Below are 26550 nucleotides of genomic sequence, written 5' to 3'. Positions count from 1 at the left end.
GTTGTTCCCAGTGCCAACTTACATCTGCCTGCAACAGCTTTCTCATTGGAACACTAACCTCTGCAACCTCTACATTAGAGACAGACTTGGAGAGGTACTGAAGCAGTCCCACGAACTTAGGGAGTGCTGTTTTGTCCTGTGAAGCCGGCATTTCTTGCAGTGCTTTAACTTTTATAGGGTCTAGTTTCAGACCAACCTTACTCAACACATGTCCAATGTATCTTATTTCTATCATCCTAATTTTGCATGATCCAGCAACTACTTAACCTCTGACATTCCTTATGTAACCCACAAACCTTGGCAGAACTGGTTTTAGGTACTATGTACCCTTTAAATGGAATGAACTGCAAACTGTCTTTGAACTAAAATCCTTCATAGCCCTTGGAGAAATTAAAACTTTATTGTCTGATGTTTTTTATGACTGTCCCCTCAGTATTAAGTGCTGAACCAAATCCAAATCACACTAGATGTTCAATGAAGAAATTATGACTATGATTGTGAGAAACTTGAGAGGTTTCTTTATTTTGTGGTTGTAATTTTGACCTTTAGCTCATTCAGTGTAGTTCATTTTTCCTAAGTTGCAACTGAAGCTGTTAACACACAAATCCCACCACCAACAATAATCTTTACAATCATAATCATCTCATTACACATTTATTTCAGTGTTTAATTGTGTTCCTATTGAAGGAAAAAAAATCCTCTCCCTGCAAAGCTGTCACTGTAGACCCATGATGACACCATTATCAATTCCCACAGGCTCTTTCCTCAGGTCTGGATTAAATAGTTGTCAGCTTGCTAGGGAAAATTATCATGTGTTATCTGCTTTTTGCTCTTCTCTTGCTTCTTGATTTTATTTGGCTTTTCAGCCAAGAGTATCACTTTGTAACTGGAGGCTCTATAAGGCTTCTCACAGCGGTCATAAATCTAATCACACAAAGACCCATACAAGTTTCCATTGTTGTACTCAGATAGCTACACTGTAGTTTCCACTACAGGAACTTCAAATTAGAATCAAATTAGTTCCATTCATCTTTTCAGGTTCTGCTTTTGTTTCCACTAGTGATGTGTGATACCACTGATTTTCCTTTCCAATCCGGCACCAAGTAAAACCCAGGCTGCTATCGCCAGTACCAATACGATACCGGTCCAAAAGCTTAATGTGTTCAGTACAGGGAAATAAAAAGTATGCCATACCCATTTCAAATTACAACTTCATAATGACAATAAAACATCAGAATATTCTTTCTTAATCTTTAATTATAAAGAATTATCAGAGTACAGAGTATTGACAATAAAACAGCCATTTCAGCATTCAGGGCATTGAAAATAATAATACAGCTAAGAAATATTTGATCAAATTGATGTGAGGTGATCCCAGGGCCGCAAATCTCATGCCAGGCTGAACTAATTTATACTAAATTTATTAAGCTGGCATATTTATTTATATCAATTTGAATGAAACAGCATTCCGCCTAGACAGACGCAAATCACTTCGCCAATAGCTACAGGCTCTCTCTCTCTGTACCTGGATAACGCCTGCCACTGCCAAAGGACTCAGTGAGTGAAGTCTGTCTCACCCTTTTATTCTCCTATTCTTCAGATCGCTATGGCAGAACCTCATCACATTCTGTATTGAGAGTAAATCTCAGATGCTTATCAAGGTTTGTGGTGTTGCCAGAGTACCTCACAGTCCTCCAACACACATCAAATACAGCACTGTTCCTGTTCTGAGAGCTGAAAAAGTTCAACACATGATTGTGTTTTGCAGTCAGCCATCATCAACGTCAACACTCTGTTCAGTGACTTATGCATTTATAGAGGCAAAGATATAAGTAGTTCATATCAACCGATCATTATTTAGACTAGATCCCGGTGATCGCATAGTTACTTTCTGCTGCGTCTCTGTTGATAATAAAATACACATTTACATAAAATAACTGAGTTTATAAATTGATCTTATTATATGAGAATCAATCCTAAAACAGAAACGTTTGGGATCGGAAGGATCTATTTCAGTATCGATACACACACCACTAGTTTCCACTGCTCTCCACCTCGTTCTCTGGACAAGTTCCTGGGACGACATTTGTGCTCTACTCAGGAGTAACTCCAAGTTCCAGGTACTTTCATGGGTTGGTAGCAGTTCTGCTGATCGTGCTTGCTCAAGTAGATGTGATGTCATGTGAGCAGGACACACAATACCCTGAAAAAGACATAAGGTGGAGAATGCTTATTGGACAAACCAACACGTTCAGCCATCATTGGTATTTGTGGAGAAGAGGTCATTTAGAGGGTGTTGAAGTCAGCAGTTAGAAACCAAAAGATTTCTCAGTGTGTATAAGAAATAGGGCTACAACACACAAGACAGAGGTAAGATAAAAGATAAAACAAGATTATATAAATATATAATATAAAGGATCATAGTATGTGAAGTGGTACAAGCTGAAAAACTCTGACCACCAACCAGCTTGTGCCAGCCCCAGCAGTGCCCTGAATTCAGTATAAATATGACAAATCAAAAACAATCAACATAAAATTAACTATATTTTAATGTCTGCTCACACATGTGAACACGTGTTTATTGAGATGTAAGTGATGTACTGGATTGAGTATAGATATGAAAGAAATTAAAAAACAACATCAACACCACTTCTTCCATTGTCTGTCCCAAACCAGCGTATTTCACTCACATACCAACACTACAAAAAAAAGGCACTTACTTGACACAGTCTAAGGAGTCCCATTATTACCTTTTTTAATGGTGCATATCTGAAACATCTTAGTTTGTAAAATACAGCAATACAGTGGAGACACAACAAAAAACCTCATACCAAAGCCCCAAAGGGTACTCTTGCAATTTAGTGTTGCACTTCTATAAAGATAAAGGATTTGTAAGAGACACTTCCCAAATGCAACATAATAGCATCTTTCATCACGACCCTTCCTGCCCGGTAAATGTCCATGTCTTTCATACTCCATGCTGTATTCTTGTAAGGAAGGTTTTCTGTAATAAATTTGTAGTCTCCAAGCCCAAGCTGAAAAAACCTTGATGACATCACTATTACATCCTCATGGTTATTTGCTCAGACCTGACAAAGCTCCTCCACGTTAGACATTATACAAGAAGACATTATACAGCTGTTGTCACAGGCTGAGTAGTATTCTCCATTACTAGTAAATTGGTTTTGATGTTTAAAATCAGTTGAGTTCTTATTTGTATCTGTAGTGGAAAATGGCTAAGAGAGAACTATATTCCATCTCCTCAATGCACCAACACACTAACTTTGATAAAGTTACTCATAAATACAAATCAGAAGACCATTTTACTGGCCATTAAAGCATTGTGGTAACATATGGAAGGGAACTAAGTGAGGTTCATTATTCCAGCACTTACTGTTTTATCATAAACGTGTAAGGTCGAAACAGGTTTATATGTATCACATAAAATATCTTAGTGGTTTTTATAGTCCCATAACATCACTGGTTCAACATCTAGTCAATGATCTCTAGGAAGAAACATGAAAACACCATTTAAAAATAGTGAGTTTACTGTACATTGTTCATCCAGACTATAATGTGTTCTAAAAGAAACGCTTGGTCTAGTGGCATCCTTCTGTGCATGATCACTTAGGTAAATATTATTAGACCCGATTTTAAAAGGGTTAAAACTAAGCCAGTCCATGTTCTATCATATTTCCAATGTGATTCTCACCGTGTGTAACAGGTTGGTTAACTTATCTGATGATTCACACATCATTAAGACCTAATGTTGTACAAGTTCGGCACTTCTAATTGAGGGGCTCTTAAAAAGTGCAACTAAAAACACACAGATAATTTCCGAGTCTGAAGTGCATTACATTTTACAGCAAACAAACAAACAAACAAACAAACAAAAAAACAAAATGTGATAACTGTGATTTGGCTGCAGATCATGTTGTAACCACTATAGTTAAGATTTAAAGCAAATATTAAGTAGTTCCTCTTATTGCCACTAGGTTGGCTCCAAAAAACTTTTTAAGAAGTGCCCTAAAAAGTGCAGGACCAAGCAACCACCCATCCAAACTATATCGTTTTCCACAGCCCCTGTTACTAGAAGGACAAAAGAAATTTCTGGATCCAGTATTATGACACATTGCACTGATGTTTGTGTAACTTATGAATGAAAGTAAAATTGTGTTAGAGTGCTATCACATAAGGTCAAAATCTCCCCTGAATACAAATGGAAGAGGCATAAGTTATAACACAGATTTCAGTTGATTGTACTGGGAATTACTTGCAGTTATAACTCACAGATGCACCTCTTATAATAACAGAGTCAGATCTAAAGCATATTTAATAGCTTCTTTTTCCTCTAGCTTCTGCGTGCTAAGCAAAATGCAGAAAGAGCTAAAAATACATTAATAAAACGGCTGAACAGGAGGAAATATCAATTCAAACCCCTACACTTACATCAGTAAATGGAGGGACAAAGATATTCAGCTTGAAGTCAAGGATGATTTAGTGCCAAGTAAATAATACTCATTTATTACAGTATTATATTTTTCTGCTTGTATAACAGCAGAAAAAATCATCTCTCTTTTAAGAGCGCAGTAGTAGTAGCAATGTTGCATTTCTTTACAAGTTCCCTCGCTAATAGTGTCTTGATAGACAGGCACTACAACACACATGACCGTTTGATGTGATGCATGAGTGCATAAAGTATAATATCATCTACACACACTAGTTTCACCCCAGCCTAGACAATCATCCTTATATGCCCAATTGTGTTTGACCGTGCTTAACTAGGCAACGTTCACTGGATTTCACTGCCAGATCAGCCTGCAGTCAGAAATGATAATGTGCAGAAAATCTTTAGAGAGCTACACAGTAGAGGAGTGTGCACATCATTTGTAAGTTGGCTCTGTGACTAGTTAGGAGTGAGCTCTCCTTGGTTAAACAACCCGCAGTTAAAATAAAGGACATACTAAGATATGGACTCACTCTGACATTAGGCAGACACTGAGGAAGAGTGGCAGTATTTTTAGCATCTACAACACCAGATTGCTATGTAACAACAGCAACAAACAGATAATCTTTTCCATTTTCCCTCTAATGTACTCTTTATCATGTGTAAGCCAACTATGTATAGTCCTTTGAGAGGAAAGCACTTCTCATCTCACTGCTAGAAAGGGGCCCATGGATCAATGAGGGGAGCTAAATCCTACAAACCCATCAGTCAGAGAGGGAGACTTGCAGAAAGTGAATGCTGACTGGACTGTTATATAATTGACAGGCAAGATAAATATTTCAAAAATACTAATAATAATTAAATAGCTACATCTTCTTGATGTGTTGACTCTTTGCACTTAATGGTCTCTTTGATCTTACAAAAGGACATAGTAGGATTACCATTACATATTTGAGTGGCATGTACAATGTGAATTTTTTTACAAGGCTAGAAGTCTTAGCCACTAGCTAGTATTAGTGGCTCCAGGTGGCTGCAATATTCTTTATACCTAACACTAGTCAAGTGTTTGACTACATGACCGACAAACTATTTTGCTATTCTAAGAGCCAGTTAACAGAGGAAGAGTATGACTTGATCGACCTATGAACTCCAGTGCACACTGAAACGGTTTGCAAGTGGACTTACTCTGTCTGAGACAGTGGATTGCTCACTGTGGTTTGGCTGGGAGTGAGTTCAGTCATCCAACTGTTATTTAAACAGCCCGATATCACAAATCATCAATTTACCAAAAGGGGCAGTTTACAATACCCTCTATCCTTGACCCTCGATTCAGATAAGGAAAAACTCTCCCCCAGAGAAAACCCTACAATGGGAAAAAATGGAAGAGCAACAGAGGAGGGATCCCTCTGCCAGGACAGACAGACAAGAAATAAATGTTGTGTGTTCAGAATAGAACAACATGGTAAGTTTTTTAGAATGGACAGTTCAATTCAATTTTATTTATATAGTGCCAAATCATAACAGAGGTTATCTCGGGGCACTTTTCATGTAAAGCAAGTCTTCACCATACTCTTTATAGTTATATTTACAGAGACCCAACATTCCCCCATGAGCAAGCACTTGGCGACAGCGGCAAGGAAAAACTCCCTTTTAACAGGTAGAAACCTTGAACAGAACCCAGCTCATGGTGGGCGGCCATCTGCCCCGACCAGCTGGGTTAAAAGAGAGAGAGAGAGAGAGAGAGAGAGAGGGAGAAAAAGTGGGGGTTGACTTAGGACAGTAGATGTATAACATAAAGATGTGTAACAATAATGAGAATAATAATAAAACTAATAATTATAATAATAGGGTGAATAATAGTACTAATAAAACTAAATATAATAATAAAGGATAATCATAATATTTGAAGCAGTGGGTGTTGAGCATGATCATGGGGGCAGTAGGTGGTTTACAGTCTCAGATCCAGACTCTGCAGCACCAGGGGTAGAAATACCTGCAGAAAGCGACAGGAGGAGAGAGGAGGGAGACGAGAAAGGACAAAACTATGGGAGAGAGAAGAAGTCAAGTTAGTATCGAGCATTTATGCCATATGAATGCTTGCAGATGGAGAGGAAGAGGAGGAGAGAGGAGCTTGGTGCATAATGGGAAGTCACCCAGCAGTCTAGGCCTATACCAGCATAACTAGGGGATGGTTCAAGACAAGCCTGAGCCATCTCTAACTGTAACCTTTAACAAAAAAGAAGTTTTTAAGCCTACTCTTAAAGATGGATAGGGTGTCTGCCTCCCAGACCAAAACTAGGAGATGGTTCCACAATAGAGGAGCCTGATAACTGAAAGCTCTGCCTCCCATTCTACTTTTGGAGACTCTAGGAACCAAAAGTAAGCCTGCATTCTGAGAGCGCAGTGTTCTACTGGGGTAATAGGGTACTATGAGTACTCACGCTGCAGCATTCTGGATCAGTTGGAGTTTTTAAAGATGTGTTAGGACAGACTGATAATAAGGAATTACTATAATCCAGCTTAGATGTAACAAAAGCATGGACTAGTTTTTCAGCGTTTTTTTGAAAGAGGATGTGCCTGATTTTTGAAATGTTACGCAGGTGAAAAAAGGCAGACATGAAGTTTGTTTTATGTGAGAATGTTGTCAATCGGGATGACAACATTATTAATGGTAACATTAATGAAGAATATGATCTGGGAGGATGAGCAACTTCCAGGTAGTGGTGGAGGAAGTATTCAGATCCTTTTACCTAAATAAAAGTATTAATACAGCAATGTAAAAATACTCCATTCCAAATAAAGTATTACCAACAAAGTGTAGATCAAGTATTAAAGTAAATGTACTATTTTGGAATTCTTCATTCAGGCTGCTGATTGGGAGCATCACCTTGTTGTTCTGCCCGTAAAGGCCGAAGCTGCTCAGGCTCTGAGATAGTCTCAGCCCCTTCTGTAGGAACCTGCTGCCACTCTCTCAAAGCCCTCGATTGTGAAGAGGGGCCACAGAATTCACAAGAGAATGCCATGTTGGGATATCAGGCCCTTAAAATCACCTGGTAGGCTTGACTTGTCCACCACACCTAGCCAGGCTTCCAGCTCTTGTTTGGTCATTCAGATGGATGCTGTGTCTATCAGGCTGCAGTTAAACACCTTTACCAGGCTCTGGTTTCTCAGTGATGGATGGCATCTGGGTGCTGCCAAATGCAAAGTGTAACTTTTCAGTGGCCTTTCCTTTCTTCAGCTCCAGGGATCTGGACATCACAAGCTTGAAGCTCATACAAGCCCAGGTGATCAGCTCCTCAAGGTCCTTCTGGATCCACCTGCTCCCTGGGACAGATGTCGTCACTCTCGGGTCATCCATAAAGGCCCTAATGGGCAGTTTTCGAACATTGGACTTGGTGAGGGGCCCTGAACCTCGGCTGACTTCAACAGCATGTTAATTGCGAGTACACAGGGGATCACTGAAAAGGTGCATCCAGTAATTATATCCTTCTCGAGCTTGTGCCACTCTGAGGTTGTAGACCCAGTATAGACTCTTAGACTGAAGCTGTTAGTTTATTCCAGAATGAGGTCCCTGAACCTACCTGGGATATGGTGCCAGTCCAGTGCCTCCTTCCACAACTTGTGGGATATGGCATCATAGGTGTTTCTTAGGTCCAGCCACAGCAACACCAAGTCCCCTTTTTTCACCCGAGCTTCCCTGATCAGCTGGGGGAACAAGCCTATGTGCTCCAGACAACCCGGTACCTTTAGGATCCCTCCTTTCTGGACTCAGGTATCAATATAGGAGTTCCTCAGGAGGTAGTCTGTCAGGCACCTGGCTACAATACAGAAGAACATCCAAATCACTTTCAGAATCCTCTAGAGCCTGTGGAGTGGTTCTTATAAACCTTGTAAGGTACCCCACTCAGTTCTGGGGCTGAGCATGGGCTTGCCTTTTGAACCACCTACTGGACTGGGCACCCTCTGTGGAATTCCAGCGTTGGTGTAGGTGGAAGGACTTACAGTGGCCAAGATCTTGCTCCCTGGAGCTCACTGGCTCTTCTGTTTAGAAAACTCGCCATAATTATCTTTTTCACATGACAGAAAAATATTTTGTCTCTAAAGATTGTGTTCAATTGCTAAAAATGTGCTGACAGATTTGATGGAGCTCAGGACTCTGAGACCTGAGGACAGCTGCATCAATCCGGGTGATTTTACTGTTAAAGTGTGAATAAAAGCTTAACAGTCTATGTTCAGAAAAAACACAGAACATTATTTACTGTTAGATCCTGACGATCCTGTTTCCATGTCCGGAGATTTAAATAATTAATTAAGTCATGCTGCTGTGCTAAATTGTGTATAATTACACATAGCCCCTCACTCAAATCAGAGACTGTAGATGAAAACACACATAGGCCATCATTCATGCTGTTGTGTAATGACTACATGTGTTTAATCAGCTATACTGAAAAGTTTTTGTGGATAGCTCACTCATCACATAGAAAAGGTACTGACATTTTTGCAGAACTCTGGGTTTCGGGAACACACTCTAGAAGATGATATCACTGGTAACCTTTCTCAGTCTCAAGATTTATTTTGATGCATGTATCAATCTGCAATAGATGGGGGTGGGGGGGTGTAGCAAACGGAAAGAGGCCACAATTGACATATTTAAGAGGTGTTTTTTGATTTTGAAGAGGTCTTCGTGTGTGCACCTCTGCCAAGTAAACCCAGGAAAATTGCCCTGCATCTGTGTTTGCAATAAGAGGGTTAGGAGCTGGTTTTAACAAACTACTCCGCCTAATTAGCATAAACACAGGCTCAGACGTGCCTCTTCTTCCACGTCAGCACAAACATGTTCCTTTGGTGCCAGGAAATTACCAAATAAGAGAATTGCATAAAACTGTGTTTGCCCTAGCGCCAGCATTGCGTTTGCTGGAAAACAGAGCCCTATGTGTTATTGATAACAAGACACAGACAGAACATGACTGTAGTTGAATACAATTGAATTAAACTGCAATATATTTACATTGTTTGGCAGGGTGCTATTGAATGCCTGACCTAGGGCACCAGAAGCTCTAGAAACAGCCCTGACTATGTGGCCACTAAGCAAGACTGGAATCTTTATAGGCCTACTGTACATGTTTTTACAAATAGCTTGGTCATGTAACTATGGGGGTTATTCAACAATAAGATCCCTCATTTCCTTTCATTTTTTCTTCAATACCTCTGTCCTAGCCTTTAGTTCAGTTGCATGTTCATGTCAGCATGGCAATGTTCACTTCATGTCAAACAAGCTTGAAACATTTTACAGTCAATAAAAGGGGGTTTATTTGATGTGTCGATTACATATAACCAACAGCATTTTAGTTAGATGCCCGCTTCATATTGAATGTCAGTTCACAATTGTTGTAACATACGTTATATGTAATCTAGACAGCTAAACCTTAAATTTTTCTATCAGATCAAGACTGATTTTAACTTGACCTGAGCCCTGCTCTTCATGCAGTATGTGGATATCTGATCTAGCTCGCTTTCATCGTCGATGATCCGATAAAAGCCTGGATTTTTTGGTTCTTCAAATCTTAAAACTGACCTGGAGCTGCTGTCACAACAAAAAGCCATTAAGCTCAAAGCCCACTGTCAGTCCACAGTTGGCTGGGTGACTGCTGAGACTATTCAAGACAAAATCCATACCTGAACTAATTTTACATGTGAATGACTTCTTTCCTTCTGACATCAGTGGAGAAATGTTGATAAAATTAAGGTTTCATAGCATATATATTAATCGAAAGTAATCAAGATCTATAGGTGTAATTGTCAGAATTAAAATTTCAAAATAAAGAGCTAAGCTCCTTCTCGATACGAAAAAAGGCTGTAAAATAAAATCAGTCCACTTGCATAAAGAACCAAAATCCAGGGGTTAGTTTGGGATACTACAAGCAAAAGAGATCAATTCAACTAAAAGTTTTGGATTTATTAAACAAAGGGAATCATACATGAAATGGCATTTAATTATGCCATTTTGATGGATATTTGTCATTTAAACACCAAGATGTATTGTACTTGAATCTGAGGTATGTTTTACAGTCTCAAATTTAATCCGTCAATTAATTTGAGCTTTCAATGAAGTTTAGTTAACTGGAATCAGCTTAATAAATGAGGTTGATCATTTAAACAGCACTGACATAAGTGCCTTAAATCTGCTTTGGGAGAGATTTTATAAGGTGTCATTGCATAATTTGAATATGTGTAGATGTTTCACCAGCTTTAAATGTACCACTATGTAGCTGCCGTCTGTAACCACAGTGTCATGCCAGCCAATCATGAATATAGTATGATCTTCACTCAGCCACTGGTTCACTGTAGTGTGAAAGTGAACGTGCAGTGGCTTGAATTTTCTTTGACTTACAGGAGGTAATCCTTCCAGCTGATAACTCTGACAAGTTAATTTCCATACTGAAGTGAGATAAATCAGAACAAATGCCTGAGATCGGAAAACAAATTATGAAATACACACTGTGAAACACCCACGTATGCTTTTGAATTGTGTCAGCAGTATATGTATGTATACATGCTTTGTAGGAAAAGAGCTAAAACATGCCAAACACTGATGTGATCTTTGAAATTTGATGAAATTGGTTTGGATAATTGATAACTAAGGTAAAAATATAAACTTCCGACAATGTGGAAATAATTATCCTGCTCTTGCTTCACTTTGGAGAGACCACTGTTTCACCAATCCCTGCTTGCCAGGTATTAGTGCATTGGGTATATTAGCTAACGGGCAGCAACATTTATGAGCCAGTCCAAAGGATCCTGGCTGAATCTTGAATCAATAAAGCCGTTCGTTTCAGAAACCTCTTTCCTAATTTTGCTGTTTTTGTTGGCAGTGTGGTGAAAGCTTGACAGATCAACTGAACAGATGGGAACAAGAGCTGATGTCTGGCACAGAGGCAGTAAATCATGAGCCCCGATTTTTCACATCTGCACCCTCTTGTCCTACGCAACCATGTAATCCTCTACCTTTCTGTTTTTGCAGCAGAGGGCAGGAGGTCCTGCCTTCTCACTTTATGAGCTGGTAGAAACCCAGAAGCCATCTTGTAAATGACCAATTAAATAGAAAGAGATCACAAGGGACTGCATACCTGCCCGGAAGGAACCATAAAATCTCATTAGAAGGGAAAAATTTGGAGTGTGCACTAGGCTCTGCTGAGAATAGTTGCAGCTGGAGAATTCCCCCTGCCACTCCACCCCATCCCTGCTCAGAGCTGCTTCAAAATATCAGGCTGGTGGAGCAGAGAAGAGAAATTTCATTTCTCACATTTTCATTCATCAGTTGATAAACTGAATGTGAGCCTCACTGGTCAAGATCCCAGCTGGATGTTTTCAGCCGGAGATATATAGATCGAATTCAAAGTCTCCTTTGGGGTGAGGAATGGGGTCATAAATAACAGGCATGGTGAGATGATTATATGCTGTATACATATACAACCAGGTGCCATTACCTTGACAGCTTGAATAAGTGAGACAACAGCGAACAGGAGCTGCTTTTGCTTTGCTGTATATTTGCAACAAAAGCATGGCAATGTTGTTTAATTGGGTGGTCGACACAGGGCAAGACACAGCCATTGATTGTTCTGTCAGACCATTCATATTGCTTTGTATACATTTAGAACACAAAGTGTCACACATGGCATCAGAACAGGCAGCACAGACAGAAAGAAAACCAGAGAAAGACTGTTGATTCAAACAAGGAAGGGTCACAAGGAGCAGGGGGCCCATGAGACTCTGATTCATATTCTCTTTCCTCCAGGACACACACCCAGCTGTATACTGTAACATTGATCACCTCAATAAATCTAACTGAAGCTTCGGGCTTGCCTTGTCTGCACAGTCCATTCTGTCCATTTGATCAAAGGTTAGGGAGGGTGGGGGTGGGTGTGTGTAGGCAGGGCCTTCTCATAAATATTGGGTGTACTCTGAAGGGAGAAGATTAACAGGAAACCAGCAGGAGGACTCATCCGTGCTTTCACTACAAGCTAATATTGGAAACAACCAGGGGAAGGACAACAAAGAGAAAATCTCCTTCATTATTATGGATAACTGTTTTTTTTTTTTTTACAACTTTGTCTTATTTTCATAGTTTTAGCCATTCTTCTTAATAGTAATAACAACAGTGTAATCACCAAGTTCACCCATAGTTGAGATCTGGGAACACTGTGACATCACTAAACAGAGTAGTCAGAACATCAGACAATTTTGTTAACTAATTTGGTAAGACTGTTTTTAATTGCAGTAATCTGTCTATGCTTCCAAATAAGTTTGGTGGTAACAATTTAAGTCCACCTATTAAACATTTATAAGCAGTATATAATCATCTAATAAATAGATTATAACACACAATAATATAGTTGTACACAGCTCTAATGACATTTTAAGTACTTATTAATTGTACAGTATTTATCAGGAAATGTGATAAATTTTAAAAGACAAAAGACAAATTTGATATTTGTGTATTTAAGTGTTTTTCTATATTGTCATTCATTATCCATTTATACAGCAGCCTCCACTGATGGGTCCCCACAAAAGGAGTTGTAGTTGATGAAAATCTATATCTGCTTCCTACATTATAGTGTGTTGTAAACCGCTTATTAAATGTTTATATACTGCTTATAAATACTAAAAATACGGATTTAAAGTACAGTGTTGCCACCAAACTTATTTCGAAGCATACATGGATTACTGCAAGTGCAAACACATATGTAAATAAAAATGTCATAAGAATGTCATTCCCTGTACTTGGTAGAGTAGCCGATGCCCTGCTGAATGCAATGAAGTAAAACTAATGCCAAATGGCCACTGCTATTTTAACATGTAAAAACACATTTTCATTAGTTTGGCATGAGGTAAGCTTAAAAAGAAAAAGCATATACAGATGCAAGCTAGAGACAGAATGGGACAGTGTTTAACTGACAGAGGAAACACTCACTCCTCTGACAGCCTTTCGATTTGGAGGAACATCTGCTCTGATTAATTTTATGTTACATCTTTTATCACACCTTCCATCAGAGCCTCTAAAACAATGCTGAATTGTGGATTACAGTCAACATGTTCTTTGTACATTTCTTGTACAAAGAAATGTGCCTAACCCTTCCTGTCCGCAACTGTAATCGTGAATATTATGTTTTCACAAAATGTCAAGGATTAAACACCAAACAAAACTATTTAACTACTGAGCTAAGGACATTACATGGATGACACAGAGGCACCTGAACATGCTTTCATTTATGGTCACTGACCCAGACCTTGTCCGGGAGTTCGTCTTCAGTTACTTCTCTTTAGAGAGGGCCATCTGGTGTTCTAGGTGGAATATTTACCTCTACCATGCTGTGCTGTGTTTAGCCGTCTGGTCATTGCTGTGGCTCTACACTACATTTGATTCTCATTTCTGTATTCTTTCAGGGCTAGCAGTAGGGTGATGTTTTATAGACTCACTCGTTATTCACATCTGGTTTCTGTTTTGACCCTTAAAGATAAGTAAAATATGATGGTGTACATAGAGCAAAACAGAACTAAAACATGGTCAACCTAATATACCAAAATAAACATAACTGGAATTTAGACTAACACATGGTGCTTGAAGGTTTCTTGGCCATGTGCTGTTGTGCACTGAAGTCCAACACATGGGTGTATGTGTGTGTTGGTAATGGCCCTTAGTGAAAATAAGGCCCAGGAACCATGGTCATGATAATCTGTCCATAAGAAAAAAAAGGCAAGCCGTATAATTATTATCCAAACTGTCCAGTACAAACATCCATCACAGTTGCAAGACAAACACTGTCCTTATGTCCCCAGGCCTCAGCAATTAATTTGGGCGGTTACAATGTTATCCCCACTGATACTATAGGATTAATGGCCAAACATAAGAAAAAAGAGACCCAAATTGTAATAAACCAGAATTACCCTTTAACTATCATTACTTCTATACACATAAAACCAACAATGACGATACTCTGCATAAGTATTAAGATGTGACATACTGTACATCACTGCCATGCATTGCATTTGGAGTATAGGACCTCATCTGAGGAAAAAGTCCTAGCACTTTATGTGCTCAGGGGTCCAGGTAGTTTGGTTCAAAAATGATTGCACAGTGAAAACAATGCTGCATCCTCCTGCACCCTTCTATCGCTTCTTCATTGGGTTGTGAACACTGTGTCCTGGAAATGGGCAAACGCATTTTGGCACTGGGATACAAGTTAATTTCTCAAATTGCTGCCAACCCAGACTGAAGTAAACAGTCTGTCAAATTGCTTTGCCCATCTCTGACAGTGTAGGATCTGTATATTGTTCATCTGCTTCACTTATATAAACATCTAGCACTTCCAGCCAAGCAAAGACCATAACCCTTGCGTATCAATATATTGAGAACAGGCTCAAGTTTTGGAAGATCCTTGTGAGAAATACTGTACTCCAAATGATCTAGGACTCACACAGAATTTAAAACCAAAAATATAGTGCAGTTTTTGAATCCAGGGGAATAAATCCTTACTGTGAAGCTAATACAGCCATCACTGGAAAGGCCCAGAGCCAAAACTCTTATCCCACTGAGAACACTGTTGCTCTAACTGATCCAGTAGTTTGTCCACTGAGTCCTCTTTGTTTTCTAGTTTCAGGTATCGTCTGCCACTGCCCAGGTCTAGCCGAGGCCAACTTCGGTGAGTCTGCTCCTCAGCAGCATCCACAACCTGCCCCAGAATGTTCACGCAAACCTGTGAACCAGCCTCTCTCCTTGTGACTGCTAGCTGATTTATTTGAACCTCCTCTCCAGGTGTGTGGAGTGCTTCTTCCGGATGCATACCAGTTCGGGCTACGTAAGGGTTAGTCCTGTAGCTCATACTGTGGCAGCGCCTCGGTTGGGCAGCTGGGATATCCACCTCGTCCACCCCCAGGGTGGACATGGAGCTGGCAGACACCATGCAGTTGTTCAACTTGACGAGTGGGGCAGCCTGCTGATTGAAGCTAGCAATGCCCCTGTGCTCTGCACCAGGCTGTGTGTTAAAGTCTGTCTGACTGGAATTACATGAGTTGGAGTGGGAGGAGTGGAGGGAAGGCGGTGGCTCGGATTCCTGGTGGTGGATGGCTTCTGTCTGGAGAACTGCCAGCTGGTAGATGCCCTCCACACTGTCCTCATGGTCTCTGGGGTGTCTGGTCTGGAGCAGGGGCTCAGAGCTGGCAAGCTGCTGCAGACAGAGGATGTTGAGATGGGCAGCTGGTAAACTGCTCACCCACTGGTAGTGTTTGGCCATCGAGTTTGCTGCTGCTATTTCTTTAAGGTCCGCTGAGGGCACAGCTGCAGACACAGAGCAGATAACATTGCGCATTTGAGCCAGCAGCATCTGAGTTTCTCTGTCCCTGTTTTCATAAAGGACTGTGTTGGCACATATGAGGATGAAGAGTCCCACCCCCATGATGACAGGCCCCAGCAGCTTCATCCGTTCACTGTGGATGAGGCTGGCTGTGGACAGGAGGCCCTTAGCTCCCAAACTCCAACCAGAAGTCTGTGACTCAGAGATACTTTTTCCCTCTGCAGCTCCCAGGATGGATGACCTCGATATCCGGTAGGGCCAGTAACCTGCCACAGCCAGAGCAGTGCCAACAACCACTACAATGACCCCCAGCACCAGGAAGGCTCCAGGCATGGAGCGGATGCGAAGCTTGCCTTGGATAACCCCGTCCTTCTTCTTTCTGCCTCGTAAGGTGAAGCGAGACTTCCGTTGGCAGGAAGGTGAAGTTGGTTTAACACCTCGGGCCTTCTGGGTCTTCATGGCACAGGTCAGTCCGGAGCTATTGCTCCTGGTCACACCCTGTCAGAGGACTTAAGGAGTGAGGAAATTTCAAGAGTTAATGCAGCAGTGTATCTACATGTTGCATTCATTAATTCAAATGCATGAGTCTGTGTCTACGTGTACACAATACTTCAGTCAGCTTATCTTTTCAACTTCAATTTAATGGATTACAAAAATGTGATATGAAGATTTTTCATGTTTCGATTACAAGTACATAATTATTAATTTTTCCATTTATTTTCACCATACTAAGCTATTTCTATTTAAATTTATTAATTACTTGGTACTTCTAAACAAATTTTAAAGCCACTTTGAGTACATTTTGAAAATTTCTGACTGGTGCCCTCTGGTCGTAGTATCCAAAAGACAGTGCAGCAGACAGTGATACAGTCTGCTTACCCCACCTTCCTCACATATCAGACCTGGGGACCCAGAATGAATGGGCTGAAAGCAGTGCATTGAGTGCAAAACAAAAGCGATGCCATCAGAATACTCTAAAATATGCTATCACATATCAGCTTTAATATCTAGAGGTGTATTTCTACAAATCTTTGTGATAAGGCGGTATTATAACAGTCTGCATCAAGGGAACCTTTTAAGGATCCATCTGCTGTAAAACAAACAAACAAACAAGGAAGAAAGAAAGAAAGAGAGAAAGAAAAAGGACAGGTGCCAAATAAAGATGTCTGGAAATGTTTTGCAATACTGGTATCAGTATCTGTCAAAACTGGGGAAATGTTTGGTTAACAGTGCATCCCTAGCAAGATTTTCTCCATACTGCTGAGATGTTACATCCAGTGTTGGGCATTAATGAATGACCTATTAAAGAAATATTAATACTTTTGGAAGTAACAGGTAGTGTAAGGCGATACAATTCAGTCATTGCATGTTGTTTGGATGGATGGTTTATATCAGTTTAGTCTTTGTGTTGAACTAAAAGAGAAGTCCAAGATGTGTCATGTGTTTCTACTTGTGTTAAATACAGAAGATGAGACGTGTGGGTGTGGAGGCTTTACACTTTAAGAGTACCTTTAATGCCCCCCTAAGTAGCCCTGGGAAGACCTCTTCGAACTAAAGCCTAATCACAAGTCACTGATCTCCACGATCTACAACCAGCTCTTGTCATTTGGCGATTATTCTTAGTAAAACAGAAGCTGCTTGGGGCATCAATAGACTGATGAGTGGTGGAAATGGGCTGTCCCTTTACTGCAAAATTTGGTGTCCCCAAGGACTGGAGCCCAGTCATTTTTAGACATTTTAGCCTACACATCTTTATTACCATGATGCCATCCTCTGCTTCAGAGGAATCCAGCCCCGACTGTCTCTCAATGGCTTAACAATGTCATGTTTTTTCTAAAACTGAAAAAGATCAAGTACGAGGTGACAGGCAGCCTTTAGTAATTCTTTAGGGAATGTCAACCTTTTATAACTTACTTACAGTTTTTTCCTTTTTCTTTCTTTCTTTGTTTTCTCTTTACTCTCGTTTTATCATTACTCTACTGACAGGGAGAGTTTGTTTGCTGTGTAAGGGGTGTGACTGTTAACATTGTTCCAGATCTTGTCTCGGTGGGCGGAAGGGACTGGGAGGAAATTGGTAAACAAATAAGGGGGGGGGGGCAGAATTATGCTTCTATTTCCTCTGTAATATTTTGAACTGTTATTTACAAGAACAGTTTGACAAGGAATTTGAAAATGTGATTGGATCTCAATGTCTGTATAACCTATAGTCCTGAATACAGAAACTAAATTAACAGACTAATTAACTGAAGGTAATGTTACAAGTAATTAAACTAATTACCTTTGCAGTTTAGTAATTAGTACAGTAATGTAATAACTTTTTCTCAGAGTAATAAGTAGCAAGTAATTTATAACATTTTTTGAGTAAGTTGCCAAACACTGTTTTGACATTATAAAAATGTATGCCTCTCCGTCAAGGTGTCAATGTTTCGGGTGTAGGAACTGCTTTATATTTCCGTTTATGAAATTTAATCCATTGATTGTCATAGGATCATTACAACACCCAGTAGATGTGCTGAGCATTGTCAGACTGTTAAATGCATTTATTATATATCCAAAGTAATCATCAATTCCTTCCCTCAATTTGTGATAGAGAGAGGCAACCGTGATGAGCATGTTTTGTCTTGGAAATGGCTTTGCTAGGTCATAAAATATAAAACTTTCTAGTGTTACTGAAAAGGAGAAGATAACTGAGTTTTTCTCAACTTGCTTGATATTTTCTTCAATAACAACATTCTCTACCAGTTGAAGTTCTTGTAAATTTCTATTTTGTATCTAGGGAGCTACCCTAGCCCCAGAGTGCAGCCAAATTCTTGAGAAAGTAAACATCCCCCCTGATGTTTTCCCTGGCAGAGCTTCAGAGCAAAGCCTCTGCAACACTCTGACATAGAAGCATGCACAAGATTAAAACCATTTACTGGTTTTACTATCAATTAACATATAATCATGGTCTGTGGGATGTATAAAAACGCTGAGCAGGCCCAGTTGATTATGATTCTTTATCAAGATGGCAAGAGGAAAAGATCTAAGTGAACTTGAAAGAGTTCATTGTTGGGGCATAGTTCGCAGGAGCTTCAGTGACAAAGGCTCCTCAACTGGCTGGCGTTTCAAAGGGCAAGACATCAGTAAATAGGGTTGAAAATTGTGGTCGACAGCGCACATTTGATTACCGTTATTCTCGTGCATTGGTGTGATATGTAAAGAGAAACAGGAGAGCAACTCTTCCTCAGTTGACTGAGAATGTCACTGCAGGACGTGATGGTACTCAGCAAGAGCAATTACACGGAGAGGATTATTATTGTAGTACTGCAGTGCATGAACCCCTCATTACAAAGATGAATGACAGTTCACTGGTGCAAAAACCATAGGCACTGGTCTACAGGGATATGGAAGTGATATGGTCAGATGAGTCATTTTTCACCATATTCTTGTCAAGTGGCTGAGTGCATGTGTGGCGTACACCGAGAGAATGGTACAGGCCTGACTGCTGGACCCCTACAGTGAGGGGATCCAGTGTCCCTGTAATGCTGTGGGGGGCAATTTGCTGGCAGAGTTTGGGTCCATTTGTCCCCTTAGAAGGGAGGGTCCCTGCAAATTAATACAAAGTTGAGTGAACACCCCTATCCTATGATGAAACATTTCTATCCTGATGGGAGTGGTCTCTTCCAGGGTGACAATGCCCCCCATCTATAGGGCAGGAGGGGTCACTGAATGGTTTGTTGAGTATGAAAATGATGTGAATCAAATGCTATGGCCTTCGCAGTCACCAGATCTCAACCCAATTGAACACCTATGGGAGATTTTGGAACGACATGTTAGACAGCGCTCTCCACCACCATCATCAAAACACCAAATGGGGGAATATTTTCTGGAAGATTGGTGTCCATCCCTCCAGTAAAGTTCCAGAGATTGGGAGAATCTATGGCAAGGCACATTGAAGCTGTTCTGGTGTCTCGCAGTGGCCCAACACTTCAATAAGACACTTTATTTTTCTTTTTCCTTCAATTTGTCTGTATATACACATATCTATCTATCTATATATATATACACATATCTATCTATCATATATATATATATATATATATATATATATATAGATATATATATATAATATATATATATATATATATATATATATATATATATATATATATATATATATATATGCGTGTATATAGATATATAACGTATATATGCACAATTCAGCCAAAACATTAAAACTGATATTTGGTTTTAATGTTTTAGCTTATTGGTGTACATTTGGCTTTGGAGTAGGAGTTTGCTGTAGATACATCGAATTCTTTCCTTCTGAAATATGTTTTATCTTTCATCATGAAAGATTAGACATAACATATGGTTCCTGGAATCCAGACATAATTAGTCCTGTTTTAATTTACTTTGGTCATCCATTAGTCAGTGATTGTTTTCTATGCACAGTCCATTTTTAAATGTTAATCAACTCTGAAAATAATTACAGTGAAACTCCTCAGTGTTCCAAGTTTTCCATATCTGTGGGGAGCTTGTTCAATGATGTATAATCAAGAGAAACTCTTGCACATATGCTGCTTTTCTTGAGGTCTCACATGGTCCTAAAAAAAGCAGAGTGAAATGAAAATACAGCTTCAAACTGACTGCAATTACTGGAAGGTCCTGAGCATTTTATGGAGAGTGTAAAATGTTGTAAGTCATTTTTCCTTCTTACTGTGCACAGATGAGGCTGGGCCTCATCACACTTCCTCAAAGCTCTTCAGATATGATTTGGGTTCTTTCAGTTTGATAGAGGATGACTCAGGTTCAAAGCAGAAATCTGACTAGTCTTTTGTTTGTGAAAGTCTCATCAACAAAATCATATTGTCTTTTGTTACAGGATTAACATAATAGTTTAGTTTAAAAACCGTGCAATTGTTTGTCCACTACTCATAACCATCCTTATAAATACAAACATGCAGAAGGAAATCTTGTGCCAATTAAAGACTACAGCATATTTGTGAATTAATGTATATTGTCAGATATAATTATAAGTACAATAATCTTCACTGTAGTCTCCTGGGGCATCAGCATCACATCCCATGACAAACTGAACAAACTGATCAGGAAGGTTGGCTCAATGCTGGCAACTTCTCTGGAGCCCATGGAGTCAGTTGTGGAGAGGATGCTGCACAAATTGCTTAACATTGTTAAGAACATCTTGCATCCTCTCTACAACCTGCTGATCAAACAGCGAAGCCCTTTCAGTACGAGACATCTTAAGCTCTGCTGTGATGAGGAGCACATACAGGAAGTCATTCCTGACAGCTGCCATCACTCTGTACAATGATTCTCCTTTGTGTGGTGTGAGGGGATTCATCTGACACAATAGTTTTTCCTTGTAACAGACAGACTACTCACCTGGACTTTTTAAAAATCGCATTATGTATCACATCTGCTATACAGTGCATTCAGAAACTATTCAGTCCCCCCCATTTTGTTATGTTGCAGCCCCATGCTAAAACCATTTAAATTCAATTCCCCATAATGAAGAAGTGCAAACAGAATTTTAGAATTTTTTATTAAAAAAGGAAAGACAAATATATTGACATAAGTATACAGACCCTTTACTCAGTGCTTAATTGAAGCACCTTTGGCAGCGATTACAGCCTGGAGTCTTCTTGGATATGACGTGACAATTCATAGAGTTCATAGAGTTGTCCTGAAGCCACTCCTCTTGACTGTGTACTAAGGGCCATTGTCCTGTTGGAAGGTGAATGTTTTCATTAGGGATATTTCTGTACTTTGCTCCATTCAACTTTCTCTCAATCATGACCAGCCTCCCCGTCCCTGTGGCTGAAAAACACCCCTACATTATGATGCTGCCACCAACATGCTTCACCACTGGGATGGTATTGGGCAGGTGATGAGTGATGCCTGGTTTCCTCCAGACATGACTCTTAGAACTGAGGCCAAACAGTTCAATCCTGGTTTAATGAGACCAGAGAATCTTGTTTCTCACAGTCTGAGAGTCCTTTAGGTGCTTTTTTGCAAAGTCCAAGTGGCTTTAATGTGTCTTTCATTGAGGAGAGGCTTCTGTCTGGCCACTCTGCCATAAAGCCCAGATCAGTGGAGTTCTGCAGTGATGGTTGTCCTTCTGGAGGTTTCTCCCATCTCCACACAGGATCACTGGAGCACAGCCAGAGGGACCATCGGCTTCCTGGTCACCTCTCTTACCAAGGCCATTCTCCCTCGATTGCTCAGTTTGGCTGGACAGCCAGCTCTTGGAAGAGTCCTGGTTGTTCCAAACGTCTCCCACTGAAGAATTATGGAGACCACTGTGCTCTTGGGAACCTTCAATGTAGCAGAAATGTTTTTGTAGTCTTCTCCAGATCTGTGCCTCGACACGAACTTGTCTTTGCTCTGATATGCATTTTCAGCTGTGAGACCTTATATAGACAGGTGTGTACCTTTCCAATCAATTGAATTTACCACAGTTGGACTCCAATCAAGGTGTAGAAACATCTCAAAAAAGGGTCAAGAGAAACAGGAGGCACCTGAGCTAAATTTCAAGTGTCACAGAAAGGGGTCTGAATACATTTGTGAATGTCATATTTCAGTTTTTCCTTTTTAATACATTTGCAAAAACTTCTAAAACTCTGTTTTCTCTTTGTCATTATGGGAACTGAGTGTAGATTGATGAGGGAAAAATGAATTTAAATGGTTTTAGCATGAGGCTGCAACATAACAAAATGTGAAAAAAATTAAGGGGTCTGAATACTTTCTGAATGCAGCGTACATAAAATTAATCTGATCTTTCAATGTTTGCTCTATACATAGTCTGAGACATAGTCTTTCTAATTTTATACTTTATTTACTCTATTGTTTAATTGTACAGAATTTAGCCTTTAATTGCATTGTTTGTTATTTACCTACCTCATTCATCCCTGCCGTAACACTGCAATTTCCCTTTGGGCTTAAAGTACTCTATCTATCTATCATTTTTCAGCTTTGACTAATGACTATATGTTAACAGATCATTCCCCATAAAAAGAAAACAGAAACATTTTTATTTAACCTAAAAATAAAATATTCCAAACCGCCAATACATCATTGTTAAATAAATAACTTTGCTTAAAAAGATATAATATTAATACTTGACTTTATCAACATTTTTATTTTTTTTTAAAAAAAATGATCAAATGACTGTGTGAAAGGTTTTTCTCATCGTGACAAACCCAGAGAGAATTGATACCAACTCAGTTCTTCTCATCTCTACAGAGCTTTTTAGCCTCTTTCAGCTCAGTTTTTGTTTTTACAGCCACAACTTTTAATGTTCAGCAGCACATTGCTGCAGTACTTAGCACCTTCACCTGACACCAAGAAGCCTCTTGGTGCATGTTTCCTCCTGGTGCTCTGTTTTTATGCCACAGTCCAAATAGGTTCCATAACAACTCTAAATTGTCTCGAGGTGTGAATGGGAGCGTGAATGGTCTCTATGTGTCAGCCCTGTGGTTGACTGGCAAATGTCAGTTAGCACTGGCTCCAGCCAAAAAAATCAACTAATGCAGCTTTAAGTTAAAAAAGTTTCCTGGTTTAACAAGCCTAAGAAGCTAAGAATTCAATGACAATACTTAAGATGTCTGACACATTTCAGTTGATGAAGTCCTAGTATCAAAGAAATACAATGCTTGATGACGATAAAGAGGAAATATATTTTAGTTTCTCAGCCTTGGGTTTAGGACACATTGACGTGATCTCCTGGGATTGTGTTTAAATAGTACGCCACTTTCGGGAACGTTTTGCATTTCTAGGCATTTTAAGCTTTTTGCTTGTCATTTAATGCTGTTTTGGTTAGGGTTAGGCTAAGGGGGAGGGTTAGAGGTTAGTCAGTAGAGAAATGACGTTGCGTGAAATGACACGCAAAAACGACTTAAGGAAAGTGGCACGTTATTCATACACCATTTGGTGAGCCCGTGCTGAACACTACGACAAATGAGCAAATTTCATCTGCCGATGAAGACCATGAGATGCAGTTAAAAGTTAAAACTAGTATGTTGACCTTCAGTTAAAAAATTTTTTGTCAAGCTACTATGCCCAAGGTCAAGAATGAACTTTCATGTTTAAATAAAACAAGTTTAAATATAACAGAATTCCTTAACAACCGTCTGGAACTCCCTACATGTCCTTGAAAAAAGAAAAGCTTTCTCAGAAGCCATAGTCAAATTCTCATAGATCAATTTCTAATTCCTGGCCAGGATTGTGTTCAGCATTTCAGTATCTTTTGAACACAAACTGAATTGTGCCCACCACAACTATCAAGCACTGATACTTTGACTGAATTGTGCCCTGGTCTGAATCAGGTTTTCTTATTCTTTGATATTACCTGATTTAATCATTTTGTTAATTTTATTAGAGCAGAAACAAATTAGTTATTAATTTACTGGTTGAGCAACGGAAAATGAATCAGCAACTATTTTATAATTCCCTAATTGGATGAGTCTTTTAACGTAAAAATGCCAAAAATTCTGTAGTTTCAGCTTCTCAAAATGTGGAGAATTGCTTTTTTTCAGGTTATCAATGATAGTAAAATTCATATCTTTGGTCAGACAGCCCAAGTGAGAGTCCCAAAACTCCAAGGTGAATAAGTCACCTTGGGCTGGGCAATTCTATTACAAATCATATTCTGACCTTTTACAATAAAATATTTGGCAGATTAATCAAAACTGAAAGATTCATAAGTTGCAGCCCTAAATCTTACACTGCATGTTATTTAGGCAAAGGATCCCAACAGCTGTGTTCCATTTGACATGTCTGGCTCATTTTGTTCATTTTGCTTTGTTTTGTAATCTGAAATCTAGTCTGAAAGGCATGTCCTACAGGTGTCCTATTGTAACCAGTCACAGCAACCAGTGTGTCTTTTGTCTGCCCATTTCCTTTTGGGTTCTGACAGCAGTAACGCAAACATGTCCACTGGAGAGACTATGAGAGCAGCTGATTCACAGTGAACCGCAGTCACCAGCCCTAACACAAGTTTCTGTTGGCAGAGTGTGTGATACGCAGCAAGGCTGTACCTGAGTATAAACACACATCTAATCCAGGAGATGCTCGGACATCCGGGAATCGGATGCCCAGGGGAGCAGCGTGCGCTGGAACGCACTTTTATCGAGCATCAGCTCCATTGTCCTGTCTGCCACTGGCGGCACGTATTCCTTGTGTCACAGACCCACCAACACTGTTCATCTGCGGTTTTCCAGGCGGTGGAGGAGGATGGACCGGGGCCAATCCACTCCTGGGAAGCCACAAGTTGTGTGCTTCATGATGGTAATAGACAAAGTGTGCCGTGTGACTACCTTACAGCGGGGTGTGGAAGGGTGGAACCGGGCCGACCCTTTTTCTGTGATGCAAAGCAACACAGGCAACCCGCGATTATCTTCTATGAAGCTGAACAGTGGGGGGGGGCGCATGAACCCCGCTGCAATCAATCCTGCCTCAAGGCTTCGGTTCTTAACAAGCAACATACAGCTTCTTCAGTCGACGGGAATAAAGCGTGTGCTCTTTCCCCGACGGGCAGTCGCTGACTGCCGCTCTGCGCCGGGCTGTCTCCCCCTAGAACTGTGCCTGCTGTACTGGGGGGATACGGGCGCACGGGAACGTCTCCGACCGTTGCACTGCTCGACGACAACACACAAGCAGCACCCCATACACACCGTCATTCGCAACAATCCCGACCAAAACTGCGTGTGACTGCAGCACTCTCTACTCGCTGATTAACAAACCGGAGGAGCGCCTCTCCTCCACAGACCCCGCTAGTCTAAGTTCTCTGTCTTTCGAATTCACAAGTCCGGCGGTCGGCGACTTTTGGAGACTTGCCTGTATTTCTCGGATCCTGCTGCGGCTCCTTCATAGTTTGAGGACACATAACATCCCGATCTTTTGGGGTGAGTGGTCTCCAGACTGTACACGACCCAGCGGCTGACCCTCTTCCAGCGTATTCGCAGCAGGGCAGAGGACTGGGAAAGGACGCCGCGCGGTCTTCACCGACTGCTGCGGACCGTCTGGCAGAGGGCTCACTCAGTTCATCGTGAGAGCAACCAAATCCTGCAGAGCCCAGCCCTGCCGCTCTGCTCCGCTCTGTCGTCTGTCTGTGGCCGCGTCCAATGGACCGACACAGTCAAGCGAGCAGCAGCCAACCCCGCCGCTTCAGAAGACACTGTGTTTTTCAAAATAAAAGTATTCACGGAGCCTCAACGCCCGCAACACGGTAATAACGAGGCATCTCCATCCCTAAGCCATACAGAAAAAGGTCTGAGATATTTGTAATCAAACTCAGTGGTGGAAAGTAACTGAAAGTACATTTACTCTAGTACAGGTCTAGAGCCACGATTTCAGTAACTCTAAATCACTGGATACAACTAATACCAGTGTGAAGAAACGGGCACGGCTATTTGTCTCCCCCTAGTGGATTACAAGGGATGTCGCATAGTGTAAAATAAACTCTTCTACTTGATTTCAAGTCAACCAGCAGTGATTCAATGTAAGTTCAACATCTGCTCCTTTCAATCTGCTGCTGTCTACATCTGGCGGTCCAGCCGCTGATGACTTTTTGATTTCACTTCATTTCATTTTACCCTCGGAAAAAGTGTCTGAAATTTGTCTTGTGTCCTGTCAGGTCTACTGTTTCACACACGTACACTTCCAAACAACAAAACAAATACTACAAACACACCAATCAGCCACAATGTTAAAACCAGGCAGGTGAAGTGAATAACCTTACTGTTACTGTCA

The 26550-nt window shown here is 40.4% G+C and overlaps 1 protein-coding gene across 1 annotated transcript; it reads right to left on the bottom strand.

Annotated features, from left to right (window-relative positions):
• Window positions 1-10497: 10497 nt before the first annotated feature.
• On the bottom strand, window positions 10498-25922 carry tmem200b (transmembrane protein 200B). The gene is made up of 2 exons (XM_040121801.1): window positions 25636-25922; window positions 10498-16307 (listed from the first exon to the last, which is right to left on the bottom strand). Exon 2 carries the CDS (start codon window positions 16255-16257, stop codon window positions 15001-15003), a length of 1257 nt encoding a protein of 418 aa, XP_039977735.1. The 5' UTR covers window positions 16258-16307; window positions 25636-25922; the 3' UTR covers window positions 10498-15000.
• Window positions 25923-26550: the final 628 nt, after the last annotated feature.

Source organism: Xiphias gladius, chromosome 24 (assembly GCF_016859285.1).
Source record: "Xiphias gladius isolate SHS-SW01 ecotype Sanya breed wild chromosome 24, ASM1685928v1, whole genome shotgun sequence".
NCBI lineage: Eukaryota > Metazoa > Chordata > Actinopteri > Istiophoriformes > Xiphiidae > Xiphias > Xiphias gladius.
Note: the sequence above shows the minus strand (reverse complement) of the source record. Positions and strands in the feature narration are given on the sequence as shown.